This window comes from Neltuma alba, unplaced genomic scaffold (assembly GCF_004799145.2).
Source record: "Neltuma alba isolate B1F8T4 unplaced genomic scaffold, ASM479914v2 tig00005992_pilon, whole genome shotgun sequence".
Lineage (NCBI taxonomy): Eukaryota > Viridiplantae > Streptophyta > Magnoliopsida > Fabales > Fabaceae > Neltuma > Neltuma alba.
In genome coordinates, this window is record NW_021634307.1 from 18,128 (window position 1) to 42,847 (window position 24,720).

The 24,720-nt window shown below is 33.5% G+C and overlaps 1 protein-coding gene across 2 annotated transcripts; it reads left to right on the forward strand.

The window, feature by feature from the left end:
- The first annotated feature begins 10,486 nt into the window (after positions 1 to 10,486).
- LOC114749225 (kinesin-like protein KIN-7D, mitochondrial) lies at positions 10,487 to 20,798 on the forward strand. Of its 2 annotated transcripts, none has more exons than XM_028937715.1 (25): positions 10,487 to 11,076; positions 11,213 to 11,310; positions 11,481 to 11,570; positions 11,778 to 11,830; positions 12,551 to 12,616; positions 13,142 to 13,195; positions 13,398 to 13,457; positions 13,785 to 13,863; positions 14,004 to 14,071; positions 14,338 to 14,394; positions 14,491 to 14,595; positions 15,016 to 15,120; positions 15,346 to 15,453; positions 15,545 to 15,676; positions 15,780 to 15,962; positions 16,344 to 16,547; positions 17,595 to 17,735; positions 18,137 to 18,256; positions 18,372 to 18,422; positions 18,609 to 18,656; positions 18,800 to 18,946; positions 19,268 to 19,999; positions 20,120 to 20,249; positions 20,355 to 20,452; positions 20,533 to 20,798. In XM_028937715.1, the coding sequence occupies exons 1-24, from the start codon at positions 10,754 to 10,756 to the stop codon at positions 20,438 to 20,440; spliced, it is 3,240 nt and encodes a 1,079-aa protein (XP_028793548.1). In that variant the 5' UTR covers positions 10,487 to 10,753; the 3' UTR covers positions 20,441 to 20,452; positions 20,533 to 20,798. The 2 variants fall into 2 exon arrangements, with proteins under 2 accessions (XP_028793548.1, XP_028793549.1); XM_028937716.1 differs by having other exon boundaries at positions 20,580 to 20,798.
- The last annotated feature ends 3,922 nt before the right edge of the window (positions 20,799 to 24,720 follow it).

The following is a 24,720-nucleotide window of genomic DNA, read 5'->3' on the forward strand; positions in this document are numbered from 1 at the left end:
TCCGTACCCTTTATTCATTTTGGTCCTGCAAAATCGATCGCCAGGGTCAGCACTGGGACAATTTCGGGGACGCCCCGCCTCTTTAAAACTGAATCCATACAGAACCCTCGTCTACGGAATCAATCTAATTAAAAAAAAAAGAGAGATTTTAAAGTGTCCTTTCCTTAATGTGAGGATACACCCAAGTTTTACCCCGAGTGAAACTCTATGACGGACTAATGCAAAATCTGAACCCCAGACAGACAAAGATAGAACGATGAGTGCTACTTGGCGTACTTGAAGTCTATCGGCAGATATACGAGGTCAAAAGCTGACATCGTGGGTTCACCACCTTCGTCGTTATTTGATAGTTTCTGATTCTCAGACAAACAATGGTGGTCCAAAAACTCGATCAGCATCGCCCGCCTGGAGAGACGAGAACCGGTAAGAGAATATAACGTTAAAAGAAGTCAGGAAATTTTATGCATGGAAGTAGAAAAGTTTATGACCTAATACGCAAAATAATGATTTTCAAGCTTCTAGCTCGACAGAAATAAGCTTGGGAAGAAGAAAGACCGCAACATCAACAGGCAACTAATTTTCCAGTTAACTCAGATGGAAAACCACAGCTAGAATCAAATATACTATCAGTATTAATTGGACGAATATGAAGAAAACCCATGAATGAATATACGAATCTGGTAACTAACTTCAAAACTTCTTGATTTTAGAGTTTTGCTGTGATCAGATGATCACCGACACACAGAGAATGCAGAAATACTTATAACGACAGAAACGAGGAGGCGAGGAGGCATTTTTATGAGTTCAGAGACAAACGTGTATTTATTGGGTATGTTTCTGATCATAATCGTCGTATTCCCCTCGACCAACGGATTCTTCGACTTCTTATTCCTTGGGAAAACCCTATAGTTTCCAAAAGTCCCTACTTGAATTCGGCGATCGCAACCAACTGTGCCGTTTGGCCGGCGAGACAACCGTGGTGGCCGGAACCCTTTGGTGTAGCCAGCCTCCACGTTTCTTTTAACCATATCACGGATATTCCGACGCTTTGAATCCCTTTTAGAAGCATCCTCGTGCTTCTTGGCAGTATCAATGGTAGTCTCGGGATGAAGATCATGAACATTTTCTGCCATCGCTCCAGAGAAATGACATGGTTGGTAATAGGCAAGATGATGAAAATAATGAACAGTTTCTCTCATCACTCCAGAGAACTGAGATGGCTGGTTATAGGAAGGAGGAGGAGGATAACGAGGAAAATATGGAGTTAGTGGTGCCGACGAAACCACGTAACCTTGATGGTAAGATGCCGTGGGGGCCGGGTTGGGGCTGGCGCTGGGGGTGGGGCAGAAATGGAATGAAGCAGCGTTGGGGTTCAACTTCGTCATCTCGGCTTGAAGCAGAAACACAAAACAGAGGAGGAGTTGGCACAGCAAAACTAGCCGTGGACAAGGGTTATATATCGTGGAGATAAATTTGCTTTTTCCTCCTGTTTCTGGGCATTGTGGAGAGAGAAGAAATTGTTCTGATGTTCCTTTCTCCTTCTCGGTTCTCGGGCACCGTAAAGAAGAAGTTCTTCCTTTTTTTTTTGCCAAAGAAGAAGTTTACTTGTAACATATTTTATGGTAGCAAAAAATATATTAAATTGACAAAATTTTCTAATTTTATCTTATTAAATTTTTGTTATATTTACAAATCATTTATGTATTTTTTCTCTTTTTAATAAAAATAAAACCAAAAAATAAGCACTAAATATATTATAAATAATTTATATTTAGAACTAAATTTTCTCTATATAACTTACTCATACTGGGGAAGAAAGCGGCATGAGGAAAAGATTTTTTATGTTTTATTTTTTTCAATCTGCCAAGTGTTGAAACGACTCAAACGAGTGATGTGGGCAACATAAAATTGGAAAAGAAAGGAAAGAAATGAGTGATTGGATTGATGAGGGGACAGACAGTGGTTTGGGCAGTCAAGTTACTGCGCGCTTGGAGATTTTGCGTCAGGCTTAAAACATGCTTTTTAACTGCGATTTTGTGTAGTGAATATCTCTTTCTTTTCTAACTTCAATAATGACTTTTTATTATTAATTTTGATTTCTCAATTTTTTATTTAAAATATTAATCTTTATAATTAAGCAAAAATCCAAATTATTTTATTCTTTAAAAAAATAAAAATCTATAATTTTAAATTTAAAAAATAAAAATAAATTTAAAAAATTAAAAATTATATTAACTCAATTTATTTTTTATAAAGTTGTTTGTCTTCCTTAAAAGATGACAAACTTGTTCAAAAGTCTTTGAGGTAACCAAATTTTTTTTGTGTAAATTGATTTCAAAATTTTAGAATTGTACTATTAAAAATATTAATAATTAATATTAATATTTTAATTTTAAAAAATAATGTTATGATTTTCAATTTTTATAGTAAAAAATTTTTTTTTTTAAAAAAAGGGAACTTTGGAGAAATAAGAAGAGATTGACCGGATGAGTAAGTAGAGGCACGTTCACACTGTGAGACGGGGAAGGGGCAGACGACAATGAAAGGGCAGAGAGGAATAGGAGGGCGGGGAGGGGACATAGGGTGTTAGTGGCAGTGGGAGAAGAAGAGGGACTGAATCCCAGCTGAGATCCGCAATCATCACACTCTGGGATCCTTCCTCGCTCCTCATTTAATGCTTCCCCCTCCGTCATTCTTCCCCTTCACCCTCCCTCACCCAACCCCGCCCGCATATTCACAAGCCTAACCCGCACATCCTTACTCCACTTTCCACAAATAACCCTGAGAATCCCCACATATTACAATATCACCCCCATTGATGACTTCACGGAAGTTATTTATGAGCCGGCATCGTTAGTGAACAATAGTATTAGTATACTCCCAAAATAAATACTGCCTGTCTCTCTCTATACCTGTGGTAGAAGACTAGAAGTTACACAAAGAACAACTGACGCCTTCACTCTGACTCGACGGACCCGGCTTATGCCTCTTCGGGGTCTGCACTAACCATGATCAGTTAATCACCACCCCCGATTTCTCCCATTCTTCACCTCTTTGTCTAATATTTCATGGAAAATTGTCACTTTTTAACAATCACACCGCCTCTGTCTTGCAACAGTTCAGTTTTTGATTTTTTTTTTACTGAAAATTACATTATAAAAATAGTCTCATATTTAAAATCAGAAGAGTTTTTTCAATCCTTAATATAAGGATTAATTTGATTTTTAATTTAATTCTAAATATAAGATGCCAATTTATTTTATCTCTCATACTTATTCATTTTTTTTAAGATAGACCCTATAATAATTACACATGTTAAATATTTCATTCAATGATAATTATAACTAAAACACATGATTAATGAGGATATTTTAGAAAAGACAATACTAATTTATTATAAGTAACCAACTGAATAAACTCTCTTAATCTATTCAAATTAGTCAATTAACTCTTACACTAAGTACCGAGGATAGTACTCCTCTGGTCCTATTTGTAAAACATTTCCAGCATATTTCACACAGACCAAGAAAAACCTTAAACTTCATTAATTCTCATTTAAAATTTAATAATTTTCTAATTTTATCCATATAAAGATGACCAAAAATATCTTCGCTCTCTATTTTATAAATAAGACCAGAGGAGTACTAAATTTTCATAATTAAATCAATCATTCCTTTCTAAAATAACTGTCACCTTAAAAATTTAATTGCAGTTCAAATAGTCTCAAGCTTATCGAAATTCAGACTATTTATTAGTTTTCTTATTTTACTCGAACAATTTACATAATAAGTTTTGCAATTTAAAACCAATCATAAGGTTAGTGGAGTGGGCTTCAACTTCGAAGCATTGCTCCCACTGATGACTTATCTGTGTCTGAGCCCAATTCACTAGTACTTGTGATCGTGAAGGCCCAATAATATGGTCCATTGGCCATTTTGCTGGATTCAATATCCGATTGTTTTATTGTTGACATGCCCCTTTTGACCTGTATAATATATTTTCTTGTTACGATTGGCAATAAAGGTGGCCACCTGTGGATAAATTGGTTCGTGCAACAAAATATAATGATTTTCTTATGACAAAAAAATACTGATTTTTAAAGGTAAATTGCAAAATCATACAATTTGAAGGGCGAATATACTAGCACACGCGTTTTCTCTATTTCAGGTTTTTTATTTTTTGGATTCATCCTTCCCTCCTTGGATTATGTGATTTAAGACTGCGATTTTTTTGTTTGCTTTTATGGGCCATTTCTTATCTGCCTTCATTTTTTGCTTGACGTGATTAATTAAGAAAATATTTACTCCTCCGGTCCTAATTATAAGACCCAATTGACTTATTTGAGGAGATTAAGGAAGTAAATTAAGTTGGTTATTTATAATAAATAAGTGTTGTCATTCCTAAAATATCCTTGCTAATTAAGTATATTGGCTAAAATTATCATTATTAGAAGGATTATCTTGGAAAAAAATGCATAAATATAAGAGACAAAATGGATTGGGGTCTTATAATTAGGACCAAATAAAAAGTCAAATGGGGTCTTATAATAAGAACCTGAGGAGTACCATCTTTTAAGATTTAAAATTTTTTAAATTTTCAATATTTTCGAGATTTTGGTATAAAAAAATTAGATAGGACCTCGTAGTGGCAAGAGCATGAAGTCTGGAAAATGGCGCCACTATAAGTTTAATAAAGAAGACAGGGCAGGCTCGTCCATGTGCAATAAAACTGTTTTAACTCCACAAGTGAAAATGGATTCCCTGCCTTTGTATTACTTGTTTGTATTATTTCAGACGAATAATATAAATATTTACTTTATATGGTAAAAAAGAAATCATCTTTTCAATACTACTTTCGATCCTAAATATAGGAACTAGTTGACTAATTTGAATAGACTAAGTAAAGAAGTTAAATTAGTTATTTGTAATAAATAGGTGTTATCTTTTCTAAGATATTTTTACTCATCAAGTGTATTGATTAGAACTATCATTATTAGAAGAACTATCTTAAAAAAAATACATAAATATAAATAGTAAAGTGGATTAAGGTATTATATTTAATACCAAAATAAAAATCAAGCGAGAGTGAAAATAGATTCCTTGCATCTGTATTACTGGATTTGGCTCATGTGTCTGCTTCTAGGCTTTTCTTGTTCAGTTGTTATATGCATGCACGTTGTTGGTATTAGTTGCAACAAACCCCTCCTTTTTAATTAAATACCGGTTTTCCTTTAACACACCCCCGCCATTTTCATCTTCTTCTTTTTTGTTATTTGTTTTTAGTTGTCTTATTGCTGTCAGCGGTAGAAAATTGTGGATTTGGATTGTGACCGATGGCCTTTTAAATTCAAAGCAAACGACCAAACAATAATTCTTATTTATTACTCCTCCGGTCTTTAATATAGGATCCAATTCTTGAGTTGGTTTTGGTTCTAAATATAAGACCCATTTTTCATATTTATCAATTTTCTCTTAATTACCCTTATGAATACTCTCTCAAGTATAATCAAGTAGAAGAGGGAGAGGAGGTATTATAAAAGATGATTATGGTGTTTTAGGAAAAATGTGTAACTTTTTTTATAATTAACTAACTTACCTAACTTCCTTAATCTAATCAAATTATTTGAATGGGTCTTATATTAAGGACCGGAGGAGTAATATACTACCTCCAGTCCTAATTATAAGAGCCAGTTGACTAATTTAAGGAGATTAATGAAGTAAGTTGAGTTAGTTATTTGTCCTCAATAGGTGTTGCCTTTCCTAAAATATTTTTACTAATTTAGTGTACTAACTAGAACTATAATTATTAGAATGACTATCTTAAAAAAAATTGAGTAAATATGAGAGGCAAAGTGGATTGGGGTCTTATATTTAGGACCAAAATAAAAGTCAAACAGGGTTTTATATTAAGGACCGGATGTAGTATATATATAGATATATATGAATCAACACATGTCATTGTTTTGGTTCTAAATCGAGAGTTTCAAAAGGGGGAACGTAAGGACTAAGGAGTATTGTTTCTTCGGCCGATAATTTTTTCCACTTTATATTTAATATTCAACGTAATGACATTTTAAAAAGGATTAGATGAAAGTTATGTACGCTGTACGAAGAGAAAATGAGCTACGTTATTCATGATTTATGAGTTACTAATTTTTTTTATGTTTTAGATATTGTCAAAGAGAAAAACAAAAATTTTAAAAAGGAGGTAGCACTAGCTTGTCGTCTGGTACGCCCGGTTTGTGAGGAGTGAGGACTGAGGAAACGGAAGATCGTGAGGGTCGCATTCTCTCAGCCTGGGGACCACCTCGCCCGTTTGCTCAGGCCCCGAGCATGATGGCTAATGCTTTGATGTAGATGCGGTGATGGACTGTAATAACCTCACTTGCCAGCCAAGGTTAGTGATAATAACTGAATTAGCTGGGTTTGAGGATTCTTCTCATAATCAATGAGGAATTGGAGTGTTTTCTAATAGTTCCCTTTTGTCTTGAAAGCGATCCTGGTTCTGGTCTTTAGTATAAAAATTATTTAATTAATTCAAATAGATTAAGTAAATTAATAAAATAATTAATTACAATAAATGTAATCTGACTTTCTTAAAATACTTATATGTGATATTAAATTATATACCAGTTTATAAATTAGATAAATTAATTTGAGAAATAAATTATAAATATAAAAAATAAAATAAATTAAAGTCTTGTACTACCTCCGGTCCTAATTACAAGAGTCAATTGATTAATTTGAGGAGATTAAGGAAGTAAGTTAAGCTAGTTATTTGTTTTAAATAGATGTTGTCTTTCCTAAAATATCCTTGCTAGTCAAGTGTATTGACTGTAACTATCATTGTTAGAAGGGTTACTTTGAGAAAAAAAAATGTATGAATGTGAGAGACAAAATGGATTGAGGTTTTATATTTATGACAAAAATAAAAGTCAAACAGGGTCTTATATTAAGAATCGGAAGTAGTATTTAAAATAAAATTCAACCTCCTAAACTTGATATTATATTAAGAACATAATAGAGTATTTTGATTTCAATGCTTGGCACACAGTAGAGTGCTCTTTGCTGCTAATAATTCTCCATACTTGCTTTGCTAAGAGGGCTTTGTTCAGGAGATGAAAGATCTAAATTTAGTCCCTCCCTGCTTTTTAATAAACCTTATATGAATAATACTGCCTCTGGTCCTTGTAAGAGCTAATTAGTTGGTTAAATTTAGTACTAAAGATAAGACTTCAATCTATTTTGCCTTCCAAATTTTTTTTCTCTCTGAAATATCCCGATTGATTGTAAGGAATTTTCACAAGACAGTGTCAAGGCATCTAATTAAAGAAAGTAATTTAGAAAAATCAACACATATTTATTATAATTAACCAACTCAACTAACTTTTTTAATCTCCTCAAATTAATTATTTAGCTCTTAATCAAGGATTGGATGTAGTACGACTCATTTACCAAATCCTATCTATCAAATGTATAAAGGTCTTACTTAGCTTATTTATTTCTCATAACTAGGATAACAGGTACTTATCTGATTTTTAATATAAGATCTATTTAAATAATTTGATTAAATTTAAAAATTTAGATAAATTAATTAATTACAAGGAATATGACATATTTTTTTCTAAAATACCATAATCATTTTTCCTCAATATCCTCCTTGTCTCTCCTGCTTGATTATGATTGAGTAAGTATTAATAGAGATAATTCAATAAAAATTGATAAATATAAGAAATAAATCTTATATTTGAGATTAAGATCAGCTTAATAATTAGGTCCTATATTAAGGATAAGGAAGAATAAATTCTATAACAAGCTGCACGATTAACTAGGAGCGGTACTTCATCATTTGCATTTGGTGCAATCACTTTTTGTTATAAACCAGAGCCTTTGCCCCAGGTGTTCCTCAACAAATTAGAATCAATGATTGAATGTTTTATCATGGTGGTGTCATTTTAATTAGAAATAGCTAGGTTAATTTGAGCCGCATCTCACACAACAACAAAAAAAGTGAAAGGAAACCTTCACAGATAATATGCACACTACGTATGCATTACGAATAACTAATTTAGTTAATTTTTTAATATATTCAAACTAGTCAATTAACTCTTATAGTAAGAATCAGAGGTGGTATAAAATTGAATAGTCAACTAGCTTTTTTAATAAGAATCATAGTATAAAATTGAAAAACTAAAAATACATTTTTATCAATTTATTATGTCTTGTTTAAGTCTCCATCAACTTACCATAACACTGCTGTTCCTGTTTTGAGCTTGGACTTCAATTTTTTCCACACGCAACAAAGACCCCACGCTTGTATTACACACTTTTGGAAGAATAAATATATTTTTTACATCATATATAAAAATATTTTTATGTGCCGTTATATTGAAAAGTTTACAAAGTGAAAAGAAAACTCGGTTTCTTCTTTTTGCTCTCATGAGCCGTCCAGCGTATAGCATAGCATGAAGTTAAAAATTAACAAAATAAAACAACAAAAATAAAAATATTGAACAGCACTTTTACTATTAAATTATTTCATTTTATTTTTGTTTCTTCAAATTTTATTTTACGGCTATTTTTGCAGAACTTTTCAATTTAAAAATATTTTTAGCATATGCACAATTGAATATCTTTTATATAACAATTATAGAATATCACGTTGTTTTTTTTTTTCCCCTCCTGACCGATAGAGCATCATGTCTTGACTTGAGAAGTCATATTCTTACCTTAATTACTAAACCACCAAAGAGCAATCACATGCATATATGAAAAAGGTGATATTGACGACTTAACGCCCTTCAGCTATATAACCTAAGCACATGACGGCCCATTGTGTCTACAGTGATATTTTTAGATAAGAATCAAATCATAATTTTAAAAATAATTTTATAATATATAAAATAAATATATGAAAAGAATTTTATTTTAAAGTGTTTTTAGATGGATATGTGTATATTTTATCATTGCAAACAAATATTAAATTTATGACACGTTTATAAGAATGGATCACAAGATGAAAAAGTTCCAAAATTGTAATTTGTTTTCTTCTGCGACGTTTTGCCTTTCAAATGGGTTTGTCCAATATGTGAGGAACAATCACTGTTATTACCGAAAATATCAATCATTTTATCACCGAGGAAAAAAGAAAATATCAATCATTTTTAGTGTTGAAAAGTTAATAGTATTGCTTCCGTTTATACTCGGCTAAAACATATTTTTAATCTTTTAATTTTATATAAAATTTTAATTTGATTTTTTAATTTAAAAAATATATTTTTAGTTATTTTAACTCTAAAATTTGAAAATATGATGATATTAAAATATTGATTAGTAATAAAATATTATTAAATGTTAACCTATTAACTTTAATCTTAGTTTGTTATTAAAAAAATTGACTTGAGATTGCAATTCTAGAGTTAAATTTCAAATTTGACTACCAAACTAAAAACTTATACCCCTCTAATTCAAAATATAAGCTAAACTTAGTTAGAGAGGGTTGGTTTTTTTTTATTTTTAAAAACAAGATAACATTTATTTTTATCTAAATATTTAATGTATTTTTTCTAATTTTACGATCATATATTATCTTTTCTCTTTAATTCATTTATTACATATTTTACCTATTCTTTTCATTAATAAGAATATATTTGAAAACTTTCTCAAAAAAAAGAGAATATATTTGAAAACAAAATATGTCTTACATATTTATTATTTTAATATGATTTTAACTAACTTCTCGATAAAGTTTATCTTATAATTCGAATAGGAGGAAGTATAAAATTAAAGGATCAAATATAACTCCTCTAATCATATTTATAAACTGCTTTCAACATGTTTCATATACATCAAGAAAAACTTTAAATTTTATTAAATTTCATTTAAAATTAAACAACTTTTTAACTTTATTCTTATTTAATATATATTATATCTCATGTAAATAAATTCAACACAATAATAAATGAAGAGTAAAATTATACATCAATATAAAAAATTTCTTTCACTACTTTATAAATAGGAGAAAAAAAGGCATGATCTCTTTGTCTCATAGACAGGACAAGAGGAGTATACCTCCGCATTTATATTTTGTTAGATAAATTACTTTCACTTAGCATTTAAATATATTTAACCATAAATAATTAATAAATTAATCTTATTAATTATACGCGCTCAATTTTTTCCTGCCCTAAAATTAAAGATCAGCTCGTCATTCCCGCTAAATTTTTGGGTTTATTTTTCAGGGCCTTTCATTGGTTAAATTACTGCCGAGTGGCGCGTGCTTCCAGCACTCCTTTAGTTTAAATCCCACTCAACCTCTATCGCGCCGCCACGTCATCACCTAAAATTTAAATCCAATTTTTAATTTCTCATCGAAGAATTTAAACTCAGGCGAACAGCAAACCACTTTCTCCTCCGTTCTCCGCTCGCTGTGCCCCTCACAGTTCATTCATCTTCTCCCTTACTCACACACAACACACACCTTCTCTCTCACTCTCACCTTCTCTCTCTTCTGCTGCAACTTAGCCTTAAAGAAGAAGAAACAATCTCTCCCTCTGTCTCCTTTGTGCCTTCCTTTGAGGAATGATATCATTATCATTAGAGCCTCAAAAAGAGGAAGATGGACCAAAAAAAGCGAAGGGAACCAAATGTTCTTTGCTTTCGTTTCATTGCCATGTGAGAGCTCTTACACACTCTTTTCCCTAGTGCTTGTTTTGGTGGTTTCAATTGACTCACCAACTCAGTGAGTGAACTCAATGGCCTCGTCCTCAAGAGCAAGAAGCAGCTCGCCGTTTTCTCATCGGAAACCCTCCACTTCATCTTCTACGTTCATGAGCGGAAGGCTGATGCCTCGCTCGTGCTCTTCTACTGCGTCGTCGTTTTTCAACTCCGGTGGTGGACTCAGTGGCCGATCCATGACTTCAAGTCTTGGTCGTGGTGAGTTATTGCATTGCGGTCCTCCCGGTTATGGCAGTCGTTCCCCTGTAGAATTTGGGTCGGAAGAGTTGATTGCCGACCCCCTGGATGTACGGCGGACCCGGGATAGCATATCGGTGACTATTCGATTTAGGCCATTGAGGTAACGCTTAGATCCGGGGTTGTTAGATCAGATCTATCGGCTATGACATTGGGGGAAATTGAACTGTTTATTTTGTGCATTGTGTTGTCTGAGCTAAATTTGATTGAGTAGTCCGATTCGGTATATTTTATTGCAGTGAGAGGGAGTATCAGAAAGGCGATGAGATTGCATGGTATGCGGATGGTGAAAAGATTGTCAGAAATGAATATAATCCAGCCACTGCTTATGCATTTGGTATCATCTACGTTTTACTTTCCCTTTCCTTTTTCTTGATTCTCTATTTAGTGTTTTTATGATGAATTACTAGATTGCAGTTAGGTTTCTAGGGGCATATTGATCATAAGTTTGATTAAATATGGTTACTATTTTAGAATTTAGAAATTATAAATGCTTGCTTGTGGCAGACAGAGTTTTTGGACCCCATTCAACTTCAGACGAAGTGTATGACGTAGCGGCTAAACCCGTAGTGAAGGCTGCCATGGAAGGCATCAACGGTATGGACTGTTTAATTCAGCTCTAAATTACACAATTAGACGTGTGAGGAAAGTATCTTTTGATACCTATTTATTGTAATAGTTTGATGGAAGCGATTTCATCCTCAAGAGATGTTTCTGGTTGAAAAACTAGATTGAACTGGTTAGAGTTAGAGTGGCTAGCGGAGCTAGTTGACTTCAAAAGATAACTTATTCTAAATATTGCAGGGACTGTGTTTGCTTACGGTGTGACGAGTAGTGGAAAGACACATACTATGCATGTAAGTGTTATGTCTTAGCAGATGCACTTTTTACTTTTCCGCCTGAGACTTTTTTCGCTGGAAACTAAACTTTATTTTCTTGCCTTTTCATTCTATTGCTGCTCAAGGTTTGTCATTTTGATCACACAGAATTATGCTATTGGATAGTATCTTATTAATCAGTATAGGCTATTAGTCAATAAGTTGTATTTCCCGCCTCTGATTTCCATGCTAAACGCAAATCATACGCCACATGACGGCATATAATACAAGTATAAGCGTCAGTATTGGGTTCTGTCAGGAATTGTTGGTAATAAAAAAGTTCTCAGAAGCCTAGTTTTTTAGTAAATTGAAATCTTTTGACCTACCCTAAGAAATAGTTGCGTGACTTGTGTGGAGTGGAGCTGTTAATTACAAATGTGCCAATGCCCACTATGCAAAGTAAGATGCTATTATTATGGCTTGGTGCCTTGGTCTTCAAGAAAGTTATTGTTGCCATTCTCAATGGCATCCAGCTGCAATATGATAAGTCTGCGCATGACTTGTACTGCTCTTTTGAATGGAATTTTTGGAGATGCGATATCAGCCATTGGCGCAGAAATTATCTCATATTTTTTGCTCCAATTTTGAAGACCCAATACTTCAATTATAAATTGCTTGAAATTAGTTGATTTTTCTGCAGATAAGTGACCTTTCCAGTCGGGATGATTCTCATTTTCTTTTCAACTCTGATGTGTGCAGGGGGACCAAAATTGTCCTGGTATCATACCGCTGGCTATTAAAGATGTTTTCAGCATTATCCAAGACGTGAGAATTCTTGCGAAGTTATTGTTATGTGCTACTTATCTTACAAGTACATGTCCAGCATTGTGTCATTGTTATGATTATATTATGCTTTCTATTGTGGTTGTTGAACTATTAAGTCAGCTCATAAATTCGGATGAGTTTAAGATGAAGTCAGAAAAATATGCCAATTCCCTCCTATCGATGCTCATTTTGCAACTCGCTACCACTCGTTAGTAGCTCTGGTTTTGTTTTGCATGAGTGTCTCTGTCGATTCTTCACTTAATTGTTATTACATATTTAAGAAGAATATGTTTTCCTTCTTGTTAAGCTGTAGAGGCTCTTGATAGCTGTTACTTGACTCTTGGATATTGATTTTTAAATTTGATATGGTGCTGCTGCTTGTTACTGTTCATTTTTGCTTTCCCCAATCTCATGAGGCCTTTTAAATGTTTCCTAAAGCCGTAGTTTATATACTTTACTAGCTATTTATTAAATCCGTGTTGTAATTGCTCGCTATCTATCACCATCATTGTGTTTTGGTGGCAGACTCCAGGAAGAGAGTTTTTACTTCGAGTGTCATATCTTGAAATCTACAACGAGGTAATTGTGTCACACACTTTCACCATCACCTTTGTGCTGCATAAATTTTTTTAACGAGTTTTTATACCTTTATGAAGGGACACTAGACTCGATCTTTATTACTTGCAACACTGTCGTATGATAACATGTTAGGTTCTGTGAATCTTTTAATCAAATTTCTTTTTGACATATGCTGCCATTTCTTATTGGTAATTGTTGTCAGGTGATTAATGACTTGCTTGATCCAACCGGCCAAAATTTGCGAGTGAGAGAAGATGCACAGGTTCTGTACCTATATTCTCTCAATTTAAATTTAAATCTTATTAATATTATTACTTTTTTCCTCCCCTAATTTCATCCATGATTGTCCTGTTCTCTATTTTTGCCTCTGAAATACCAATTCCATGCATGTATACAGAGCTGTTTATATTTGTTTACGGAATCTGTGTGGATGAACATTAAAATTGTTAAAAAAACTGACGTGATTGCTGATTCAGAACCTGTAGACCATTTATTTTGTCGTTTGATTCTCATTTTATTTTATAGTTTACACAATTTTTGCCTGCATGAATCTACGTTGGTTGACCATTCTTGTTGCCGTGTGTTTCAGGGAACTTATGTCGAGGGTATAAAAGAAGAAGTTGTTTTGTCCCCTGGACATGCGCTTTCCTTTATCGCAGCTGGAGAAGGTGTTTCTGTTGACGCCAATGTTATTTAATCCTCCTTCAGTGCCGCCACCAACACCCCCCCCCCCACTATGTACTATCAAAACTGATTGTTGGTATAAAAAGCAATTCCTGAGTTTTTTTTTTTTTTTGCCCCAATGCAGAGCATCGTCATGTTGGATCAAACAATTTTAATCTTCTGAGTAGCCGAAGTCACACGATTTTTACACTGGTAAACATTCTTGGTTAAAATCTCGCTTTAACACCTCCTTTCCGCATTTTCTTCCTTTTCCCTCAAGAAATAATGTGCATCATGCAAAGCCCATCCAAAAGTTTTTCGATTTTTGGATAACTATGCATTTATATGCAAGTGCAACTTGCTATGCTTACTAGGAACTGATTCTTCATCACAAACATTTAATAGTTGCTTAATTATTGTATTTTCGCTTTCTCTGGACATTATGAGACCTACACTTACTTAAAACAGTATATCTGCAGATGATTGAAAGCAGTACTCATGGTGAAGATTATGATGGAGTGATCTTCTCTCAGCTTGTATGTTGAAAATGTTTGCCAATTCGACAATATAATACGCGCACACAATGCTTTTTAGTGATTGATCTCGTTTCTTTGCTTGTGTTTCTCTATCAGAACTTGATTGATCTGGCTGGATCTGAGAGTTCAAAAGCTGAAACAACAGGACTCAGAAGAAAAGAAGGATCTTATATCAACAAAAGTCTTTTGACACTTGGAACTGTAGGTGTACAGTTTCATCATCTTTGGTTACAGAGGATTTTTTTTTTTTAAATAATTATGACGTTCTCACATTATCAATCAGATAGTATGCAATTTCTATCTTGGTGAAGCTGAACCTTTTATGAATGATAAAATAGATGTATTTGTGAGTTGTTACTAATAATATGGTGATGCGGGCAACCAAAAATGGTTGTATAGTTATATCTAATTCTGTTGATTATTCATGCAAAATTTACCTATCTTACTTCATCAATTGTCAAAGAGCACTCCCTCTTTGCGGTCGAAAAACATTAACTGCTTACTTATTTATATCTTAACCCATTTCATAATATTTATATATTAATTAATGATCGCTAATCATTGTTGTCGTCGTTCTCATCATTGTTGCGTATGCCTTGATCTTGTAACTTCAATTTGAAGGTTATTGGAAAACTGAGTGAGGGGAAGGCATCTCATGTTCCATATCGAGATTCAAAGCTTACCCGCCTCCTCCAGTCTTCGCTTAGTGGGCATGGCCATGTTTCGGTGAGCTTGAATTCGTCTTGGCACTATTTCATAGGTTCAAGTGATTGATTTACTGTTTACTGCTGTCCTTTATTTTGTGTGCAAGTGTTGGGCTGTTAAATATGTTCTTTTTTCTTTTTCTATTTTTTTAATTCTTTTGCTTTTTCCCTATGGACATTTCAGAACGCTATTTATTATACTGCTTAAATGAGTACTATATTAATGTTTGACGTGACACGACAACAGCTTATCTGCACAGTCACTCCAGCATCCAGTAATATGGAGGAAACTCACAATACGTTGAAGTTTGCTAGTAGGGCAAAACGAGTTGAAATATATGCTTCGCGCAATAAGGTTAGCTGTGAAAAGATGGGTCAAATGTAGAATTCCATGCCCTTAATTAGTCACTTAGGCTACTGATTCTCTCTAACTCTTTCTTCAACAGATTATTGATGAAAAATCTCTTATTAAGAAGTACCAAAGAGAAATTTCAAGCCTGAAAGAGGAACTTGATCAACTGAAGAAGGGAATGTTGGCTGGTGTCAGTCATGAGGAGATAATGAGTTTAAAGCAGAAGGTTTTAAGCTACTCCTAAATCTTATTTCATTTTCTGATTGTTATTAAGGCTTGTTGTAATTGTATAACTAGATCTGCTCCTCATACTGCCTTTTTATGAGTAGTTGGAAGAAGGTCAAGTGAAAATGCAATCAAGATTGGAGGAAGAGGAGGATGCCAAGGTTGCACTTATGAGTAGGATCCAAAGGCTCACAAAGCTCATTCTTGTTTCTTCAAAGAATACAATTCCGGGAATTCTAACTGATACTCCCAGCCACCAACGAATTCACTCAGTTGGTGAGGAGGATGTGAGCTCCTCCTTCAAATAATTATTGTGGATTATATTCCGTGTATTAAAATTTTCATGCACAAGACTGAAGTGCTTTTAACTTTTAAAAATTTGATGACAATAGAAGCAGGCTTAGATTTTCTTATTCTAAATCTTAGTAATTGTTGGATCATCATCATCATCTATTTATTCTCAATGCTGGGGTCATTCAAAGCTAAGGTGGTGATTTTGTTTCAACTCTTATTGAGTCAGCACTTATTCTTTAATCTCTCGTATGTTTGGTTTCAAGTATTGATAATTCAAAAGGTTTGATATCTGAATGAACTTTCTCATAGTGTGGTTATCCTTTTCTAGAGTTTTTGGAATAGTATCTGATATCTGTTTATTCTTGTACTTCTAGAAATATGATGCCATACGTCATGATTCCCTGTTGACTGATAGTGAGAATAAAAAAGATGCTTCTTTGATATCATCGGATCTGTCTAATGATGCAAGACATAGAAGCTCGTTAAGTAAATGGAATGAAGAACTCTCCCCAACAAGCAGTACAATCACTGAATCAACACAAGCTGGTGAGCTGATCAATGGAACAAAGCTTCCAACGGTATAATCATGTTTGATTTCATATATTTGTTATATTTTATCAACCAAAATTGCATGTGCTGTGGCTTTATTGTTGAAATTTCTAGTTTCTATGATCCATGGGTATTTGTCAGAGTTTGCCTACAAGACTGTGACTCTAGCCTCTATACAGAGAGAACAGCTTATTGGATGTTTTGGGGAAATACTGGGTTGAAGTTTTGTACTGAAGGAGATGGGCAAATATCTGAGCCAATGTCTGGGATCTTACGAGAGAATGGAATAACAAATAAAGGAATTAGAAAGTAAGGAGTGGAATGGCAAGTCATGTGACATTCCATTGTTGGGGCATTTAATGAGGGAATGGGACGGTTTATATTTTTCCTACACTATCCTGATGACTAGAACGTGGCTCTGTTGGGTTTCTGGCTAAAGAGGATATAATTGTAATAGTGCATTTTGTCCATTTCGTTCCTTTCCAAGACTCTAAATTTGGAAGGACAAAAGGTTTTGGGCGTTGGATGGGAAAGAAGGATCTTGGAATTCCTTTTTTTTCCCTTTTCTTTAAATCTTTCAAAAAAACTCCTAAAAATGGTTTAACTCCTATCGATCATTTTGTTCCTTGTTCCATCCCCTGCAATCCATCCAACCACACCATAAAGCTGGTGAACCTGTGGAAGAGTAATATGAAGAATGGCTTTTGTGGAGGCATTTGGGTGAGGACAATCAGCATTAGAGGAGAATTTGATAGTTCTGATTGGCAGAGTTAGCTATGGGATGATAAAACTAATACATGTTAGGACTGATAATGTGTTTTTCTTCGACTTGTGACATGTTTATTTGCCCATTTTTCACTTTCGAGGAAATTTCCACTGATAGAAAGGTTGGCAATTCACCCTCTTGCCTTTTTTAACCATTTTTGGTCGTCAGGATTCCAGTCCATATTATGGGAGTTTTCTGATTGAAGTGCTGCCTGGGCACAATTTTATTTTGCTTCAGCTTTGTTCTTTTAAATGGTTGCTTACTGGATACTCTACTGAAATTTATATGTTGAATTCTTATTGAATCGTAGGGAGGGATGGCAATATCTGATCAAATGGATCTTCTTGTCGAACAAGTCAAGATGCTTGCTGGAGATATTGCTTTTAGTACCAGTACTCTGAAGCGCTTGATGGAGCAGTCTGCGAATGATCCTGAAAGCTGCAAAACTCAGGTATTTCTACCTTGTCTTCCTAGTGCGCTGGACTCAAATACATTAGAAGGTGATAACAAGGCCTAAAAATTACTTGGGGATATCCTTAATCTGGCCATAGAAACAATTAGAGATTACTAATATTTTGGTGAGTTTCGTTTCTATCCATTATAGACAAGATGTCCATGGATTTCTATTCTCTTAGGGTCCAAACACCCTGACTGCTGCTAGCCAGGATTTGATATTCCTTTACTTTGATTGGCTTTGCATTGTTGTTGAGATCTTCAGTGTCTAATTCTTAAGCTGATATTAAAACAAGTGTCGGGCTCCTCTATTCTAACGGAAATGATGTACGCTGTTAATTAAAGCACTCATCTTCTTCGCAGTCCGTTAAATATATAGACTTGCTTATTTCATTGCAGATTCAGAACTTGGAACATGAGATCCAAGAGAAAAACAAACAAATGAGGGCTTTAGAGCAAAGAATTATTGAGAGCGGTGAAGCTTCAATAGCTAACACATCATTAGTTGAGATGCAGCAGGTAGCTATGCTGATAGCAAAATTATCTAATATTCTTACTGGTTAGAAGTTTTTATGTTTTAATATAAAGCTCATTTTTCGTCATCTTCTCTTTCTGGGTTTTTTTATGGTGACAGACGGTTACAAGATTAATGACTCAGTATAATGAAAAGGCCTTCGAGCTGGAGGTGATTACTATTTTGACTATACTAGCATTTTGAGTCATGTAATTAGGCCAAAAGTGAAATTTCTCTGCTGGTTTTTTAGCCATAGCATTTCATATGAAAGACTTGTTCTATGGTAGAAAGAATGAGTTGGTTAATAATTTTAGTTGACTTAATTTGTCAGTGGTGGTAACTTTTGAATATTTATAGATAAAATCAGCAGACAATCGTGTCCTCCAGGAACAACTCGATAATAAGGTATAATTTGCCTTTTACTCATTTTTGCTGCTTGGTATTTTCTTTAACTTCCAACTTTTTGCGTCTCATGTTATTTGTGTTGAAGATGCTGATAAAGGCCCACCTATCATGCCAACGTTGATATCTTTGCATTTTGCTGATAGTGTTCGGAGAACAAAGAATTACAAGAAAAAGTGAAGCAGTTGGAGCTGCAACTGGAAGCAGTTTCCAATGGCAGTTGGTTAGTATCTTCGGAACATTCGGTAGCTGGGGAGGACATTGATGAGATGAAAAAGAAAATCCAGTTTCAGGTAACTCAAGTCTGGTTGTAGTAACCTATCTCTATCGATCATGTTCCCTTAAGCATTGTGCACTACCGTTGCTTTGTTTTATATTTTTTTTAAAATAATTTTGTTGTCCCTGTCTGTGAATATTAATTGCTTCCCCTCATGTTGTCAATATTGCTCTTTCAAACTTACGTCAAACCTCTTTCAGGATACAGTATTAAATAATATTTGCAGATACTCGATTGTTATTTTGTAACACGATATGGTTATTTTTGTCGTCCAGTTTAAAGTTCGTGCTTTGTTGAATCGCCTAACCAATTTATACTTTTGCCCTCCCATTTTCAGGAGATTGAAAATGAAAAACTAAAGCTAGAGCAAGTTCAACTCTCTGAGGAGAATAGTGGGTTGCTTGTGCAGAATCAGAAGCTGGCTGAAGAAGCTTCTTATGCAAAAGAACTGGCCTCTGCTGCTGCAGTGGAATTAAAGAATTTGGCTGGTGAAGTAACAAAACTTTCATTGCAGAACGCGAAACTGGAGAAGGAATTGATTGCTGCTCAAGACCTGGCTAACGCTCGGAATTCGAGTTTGCAAACTTCTAATGGCCTTAACCGCAAGTATAATGATGCTAGATCTGGAAGGAAGGGTAGGACTTCCAGCCGTGCTAATGAATTTTCAGCTGTTTTAGATGACTTTGAAGCACGGAGTCTTGAAGCAGAAGATATGAAGATGGAACTACAGGCTAGGAAACAACGAGAGGCGGCTCTTGAGGCTGCATTAGCTGAGAAAGAATTTTTGGAAGAGGAGTACAGAAAAAAAGCTGAAGAGGCAAAGAAAAGAGAAGCGGCCTTGGAAAATGATTTGGCAAATATGTGGGTTCTTGTTGCAAGGTTAAAGAAAGAAGGAGGTTCCGTCCCAGAATCAAACATTGATCAACAAAATGGCGACGGCACAGGAAACATAATTGATGGTCCAAAAAATAACGATATTGGAAGTAATAGTGCCCACCGAGAGCAGGTTTCGGATGTGCTGAAATCAGAAGATGTTCCTAAGGATGAATCCCTGGTGGTTCGTCTTAAGGTAACAATGCTGCTGCATTATCCGTACATTTGTTTCATGGTATGATGTGTATGTTCAGATTCATACGTTTAGTGTTATAATATTAAGATATTGTTTTTGGTCTGTACTGAATGGTCTCAGGCACGCATGCAAGAGATGAAAGAAAACGAAAACTACTTTGGGAATGGAGACGCCACCAGTTCCCATGTTTGTAAAGTATGCTTTGAATCGCCAACAGCAGCAATTCTTCTCCCATGCCGGCACTTTTGTTGTAAGCCTTTATCTGATTACTATAAATCATCATCCTTTGCGTTTTTGGCCATTTTTCTTTTTGACTTTCATCATAAAATTATCTCATAATTGTGTTCATTTGCAGTGTGTGAATCGTGCTCACTTGCTTGTTCTGAGTGCCCAATATGCCGGACAAATATTGATGATAGACTCTTTGCTTTTACTTCTTGATCCTGTCAAAAGGTATTGCAAAATATTCGGTGATACTTTCGCTGTGAACCATATTTTAAGTAATAAAATTTGGGGTCTTTATTTTTTTGCAGGGTTCTCTCACTGAAAAAAAAAAATTATATAGCCTTTGCAATTGCAGGTGTGATTCTTTCATTAATCTCGCTGTGTGTAAAACCGTTCAAAAGGTATTTCAATATCTTATTACCTTTTAGTCTACCCATGGGAAACTGTATAGATAGTGGGGAGAGGCGGGTGGAAATAAAAGAATATAAAAATGTAAAAAGAAAGGGCTTCAATGACACTGCTGTAATACATACCCGTAAAGTAATTTCTTAATACAGCAGAATTTTGTCTTTCATCTTCCTTGTGTCGTTTTCTGTGTGTAAGAGCCCATATTCTGCCCTTATTATATGAACTTTTTTTCTTCATATATTTGCAATTTCCTTCGTTTTAACTGGTAATATATCAGCATCCTACTGCTAGAGAGAGAGACGGAGTTGCTAATTTTCTTGTTAGAGTCGTGGGGATGGGCAATCAAGTCTGTTTTTTATCTTTTTTGAGTATAAATATTCTTCTATTACAATTTTATTTGAAATAGTGTTGAATACTAAATGAGGCACTAAATAAGGGAGATTAAGTCTTTTTATTAATGTGTACTTCATCGAGTTTTATATATAAGCTTGACTTTTGAAAAGGAGTTTAGTTTAAAGTATAAGCTTCATTTTTAAGTTTGTTTGAGCTTTTATTATTATTATTATTTTTCATATTTTGTTTTTAGTTGATTCTATTTAGTACTCTCATTAATATTATTTTTATATATTTTCTTTTATTATTATTTTTATTTATTGTTTCTCTCATTTACTCTTTTAATAAATAAAAGCTAATTTTTTTTAAAAAATACATTTTAAACTTATTTATTATTTTAAACTAATTTTAATTGCTAGTTTGTTAAATATAATTTGATTATTTGAAGCTTACAGGGCATATAGACGCAAGCTTGATGCCTTGCTTCACGGAAGTAATGGACATTAAAATGGGACCATGGGTTTAGGTCTTGTTTGGTATGACTTGCAAATGAGGGACGGGAATTGAGATTTAAATTGAAAAAATTATTAAAAAAGAATTTAATACGAGAGATTGTTTGTTATATAAAATTAAACAAACTCATATATGAGATTGAGAAATATCACAAGAAAAGTGGTATTTTTTAATCTTATTTTTATAAATTTATCTAATTCTATGTAATAAATAATTATTCTTGTCAATATTTTTTTGGTGATTTTTTTAATTACAATTTCTAACGGGACCTAAGTGTCCCAATATTGGATTAATGCTTTTTCAAGAGAAACAACGTAAAGCAAGAGGATAGGCTGTGTTGGTGGTCCCCCTCACCAGGTTGGTTATCTGTCAGTTTGTCTCTAAAGTCTACAAGTAGTTGAAGAATCCTACTCCCTTGAGCTTTCATCATTTGGGAACGAAGCTTTGTACTTCTCTCCACCTTCTCAAAGGCCCTCCCCTCACATATTGGTGATCCCTTTTTCAGTCCATGACAAATCACAATCACCCAAATACCTTTGTTCACCTGTACAAATTACCATCAATTTCAAACACTTTGTTGATTCAACCACGCACAATTGTTAGCTGTTATTGTACCCCGCACAATCACCAAGGTGGATCAATTGACTTGGATTATCTAAATATTGTTTTTTTAAAATCAGCATTGGTGATATTTAAATTATTTTAATATACTTCTCCGGTCCTAATTATAAGACCCAATTGACTTATTTGAGGAGATTAAGGAAGTAAGTTAAGTTGGTTATTTGTAATAAATAAGTATTGTCATTTCTAAAATATCCTTGCTAATTAAGTATATTGGCTAAAATTATCATTATTAGAAGGATTATCTTAAAAAAATACATAAATATAAGAGACAAAATGGATTGGGTCTTATAATTAGGACCAAATAAAAAGTCAAATTGGGTCTTATAATAAAGACCGGAGGAGTACTTTTTAACAATGGCAAAACCTTCAATAAATAACAAAAGAAGGCTTAAATGTATTATTTCAAAATGTGAAGAGATTATATTGACTCAAACAAAATTAGGGAAACTGAATTATCTCATCCTGAAAAGATAACAGCGAGCATAGCGTACCAAGAAAAAGAGCCTGACCAAAAATTTGACAATGAATATGTTTGCTGGCTAATTTGAGATTTATTTTTATCAAACAATTCCACATTCATATTTATTAATAGTAAAATATTAAATCCATGAAATAATTAAATATAAATTTCATGTTCACCCTTTATCCATATAGGTTTTCTTCAAACATCTTTTTTGCTTATTTAAAACAAATTATTGATTTATACAGATTTCTTCTGAGTTGGTCCTAGCAAATGAAAGTGCACTTATTAAGATATTATGATAAATAACAATACTTAAATCAAATTCTTTATATATGTTGTATCAAGTTCCCCGTGGACATGACTTGTATTTTTAAAATATTATTATTGAAGGACTTAATAAAATATATATAAAAAATTTGATATAATTATTTTTCTATGATAAATAAAAATATTTTAGTAAAATATGTAATACAATTACATCTAATTACTAAAATTCATTTTTTTTAAAAAATTTTTTTATGTGCATAACTCAAAAGTACGGTAGGAATAATTAATGGGTATCACTAGTATTTTGGAGGAGAGGGGCATTGGCAATAAATGAGCCGAAGAGAGAATTATGCCCACTTGCATAATTCCCTCAAAGAAAGAAAGAAAGAAAAAACTATCGAGGGCCCAGAAAAATATCACGAGGAAAAGGGGAAAAAAACAAAAAGAAGAAAGAAAAGATACTGGAAAAATAAAAAGATAAAAATAAAAATGAAAGGAAAAAAAAACTATAAACAAACACATGAACAGAGGACACGGTATTAGTGGAGATTGAGGGAAACGGTTGACAGATTAGGGGAAGCCATTTTGCTTCTATTTCCAGATTTCTTTTGCTGCGTTTAGTTTTGGATATAAACACATTCTGACTTCAACATCTTCATATTCATCATCGAATGTGGCATCATGCTTACCCTCATTCTGCAGCAAGAACACCATATCAAATGTTATCGAAATAAAATAAGATAATAAACGGAATGGCAAGAAAGATACATATCATCTTACTCTTTATACATTTAATTTATAAATAAAATAAAAATAAAAATGAATGAAATGGAAAATAAAATAAAACCAGGCATTGCTTTGTTTTCTTAATTTCTTACAAGTTATAACCATATTAACTTAATCAAGGGAAGAGGGTGGATTGGATGATACAGTAGTGTGCAAAAAAGGGTGAGTCAAAAAAATTAAAAAATTAAAATTCTAATCCTATCTTTATCCTTTATTATTTGTCAATTAAGGCTATGTTTAGAAAACTATTAAAAATGTGGTGGGAAAAAATTATTAAAAATGTACTTTTGCAACTTCCATTACAAAGCTACCTTCATGATGTTTTAGTGTACCAAGAGAAACAGTTTTTTTCCCCCCAAATACTCCTTTAAGTTGTTGCTGAGATAATTTTAATGGACTGTGCTAATCTTTTTAGAATATCTTTTTTTTAACAAAGAAAATGAAGAAAAAATGTGATAACTAACTAGAGCAACTGATATATTCCGGGTCTAAAGATGAAGTCTTATTTGTACATTGAGAGTGTTGAGTTTAAAAAAATATTTTTAAAGATATTTTTTTAATAAATTAAAATAAACTCTTTCATATATTTACTTCGTATATTATAAAATTATTTTTAAAATTATGGATTTCGCCTAAGTAATTTTTTAAAAAACAACTCATCTATCTGTGTGGGGACTCGTTTGCACCTTCATCTTCCCTGAATTTACCAAACAAACCCTTAAATGCTATCTCATTCTGTAGGAGCAGAGAGTACAGCAAACCTTACAGGGAGGTGGAAACGAAGCATCGATTAGGTCTTCAAAGCAAAACCCAGGTATCGTCTCAATCAAATACTCAGAAAAACTGCTCGTCGAAACTGCTTCTGTGTCACTAACCATAGTATTATCTGAATTCACAGCTGAATTAGAAGAACTGAAATTCTCGTTGCAATCCCATCTGGGTCTGTTCGTGTCAGAATTCCGACACGATCTTCTAGCCTCACGACTTCCATTATCGACTCTTTCATTCTCAGTGGTGACGGCATTGCAGGACGATGAAGACGGATCCCCGGAAGAAGAATCAGAAAGCTTCACGCCTGTGAGAAGAAATCTATTGTGTTTCT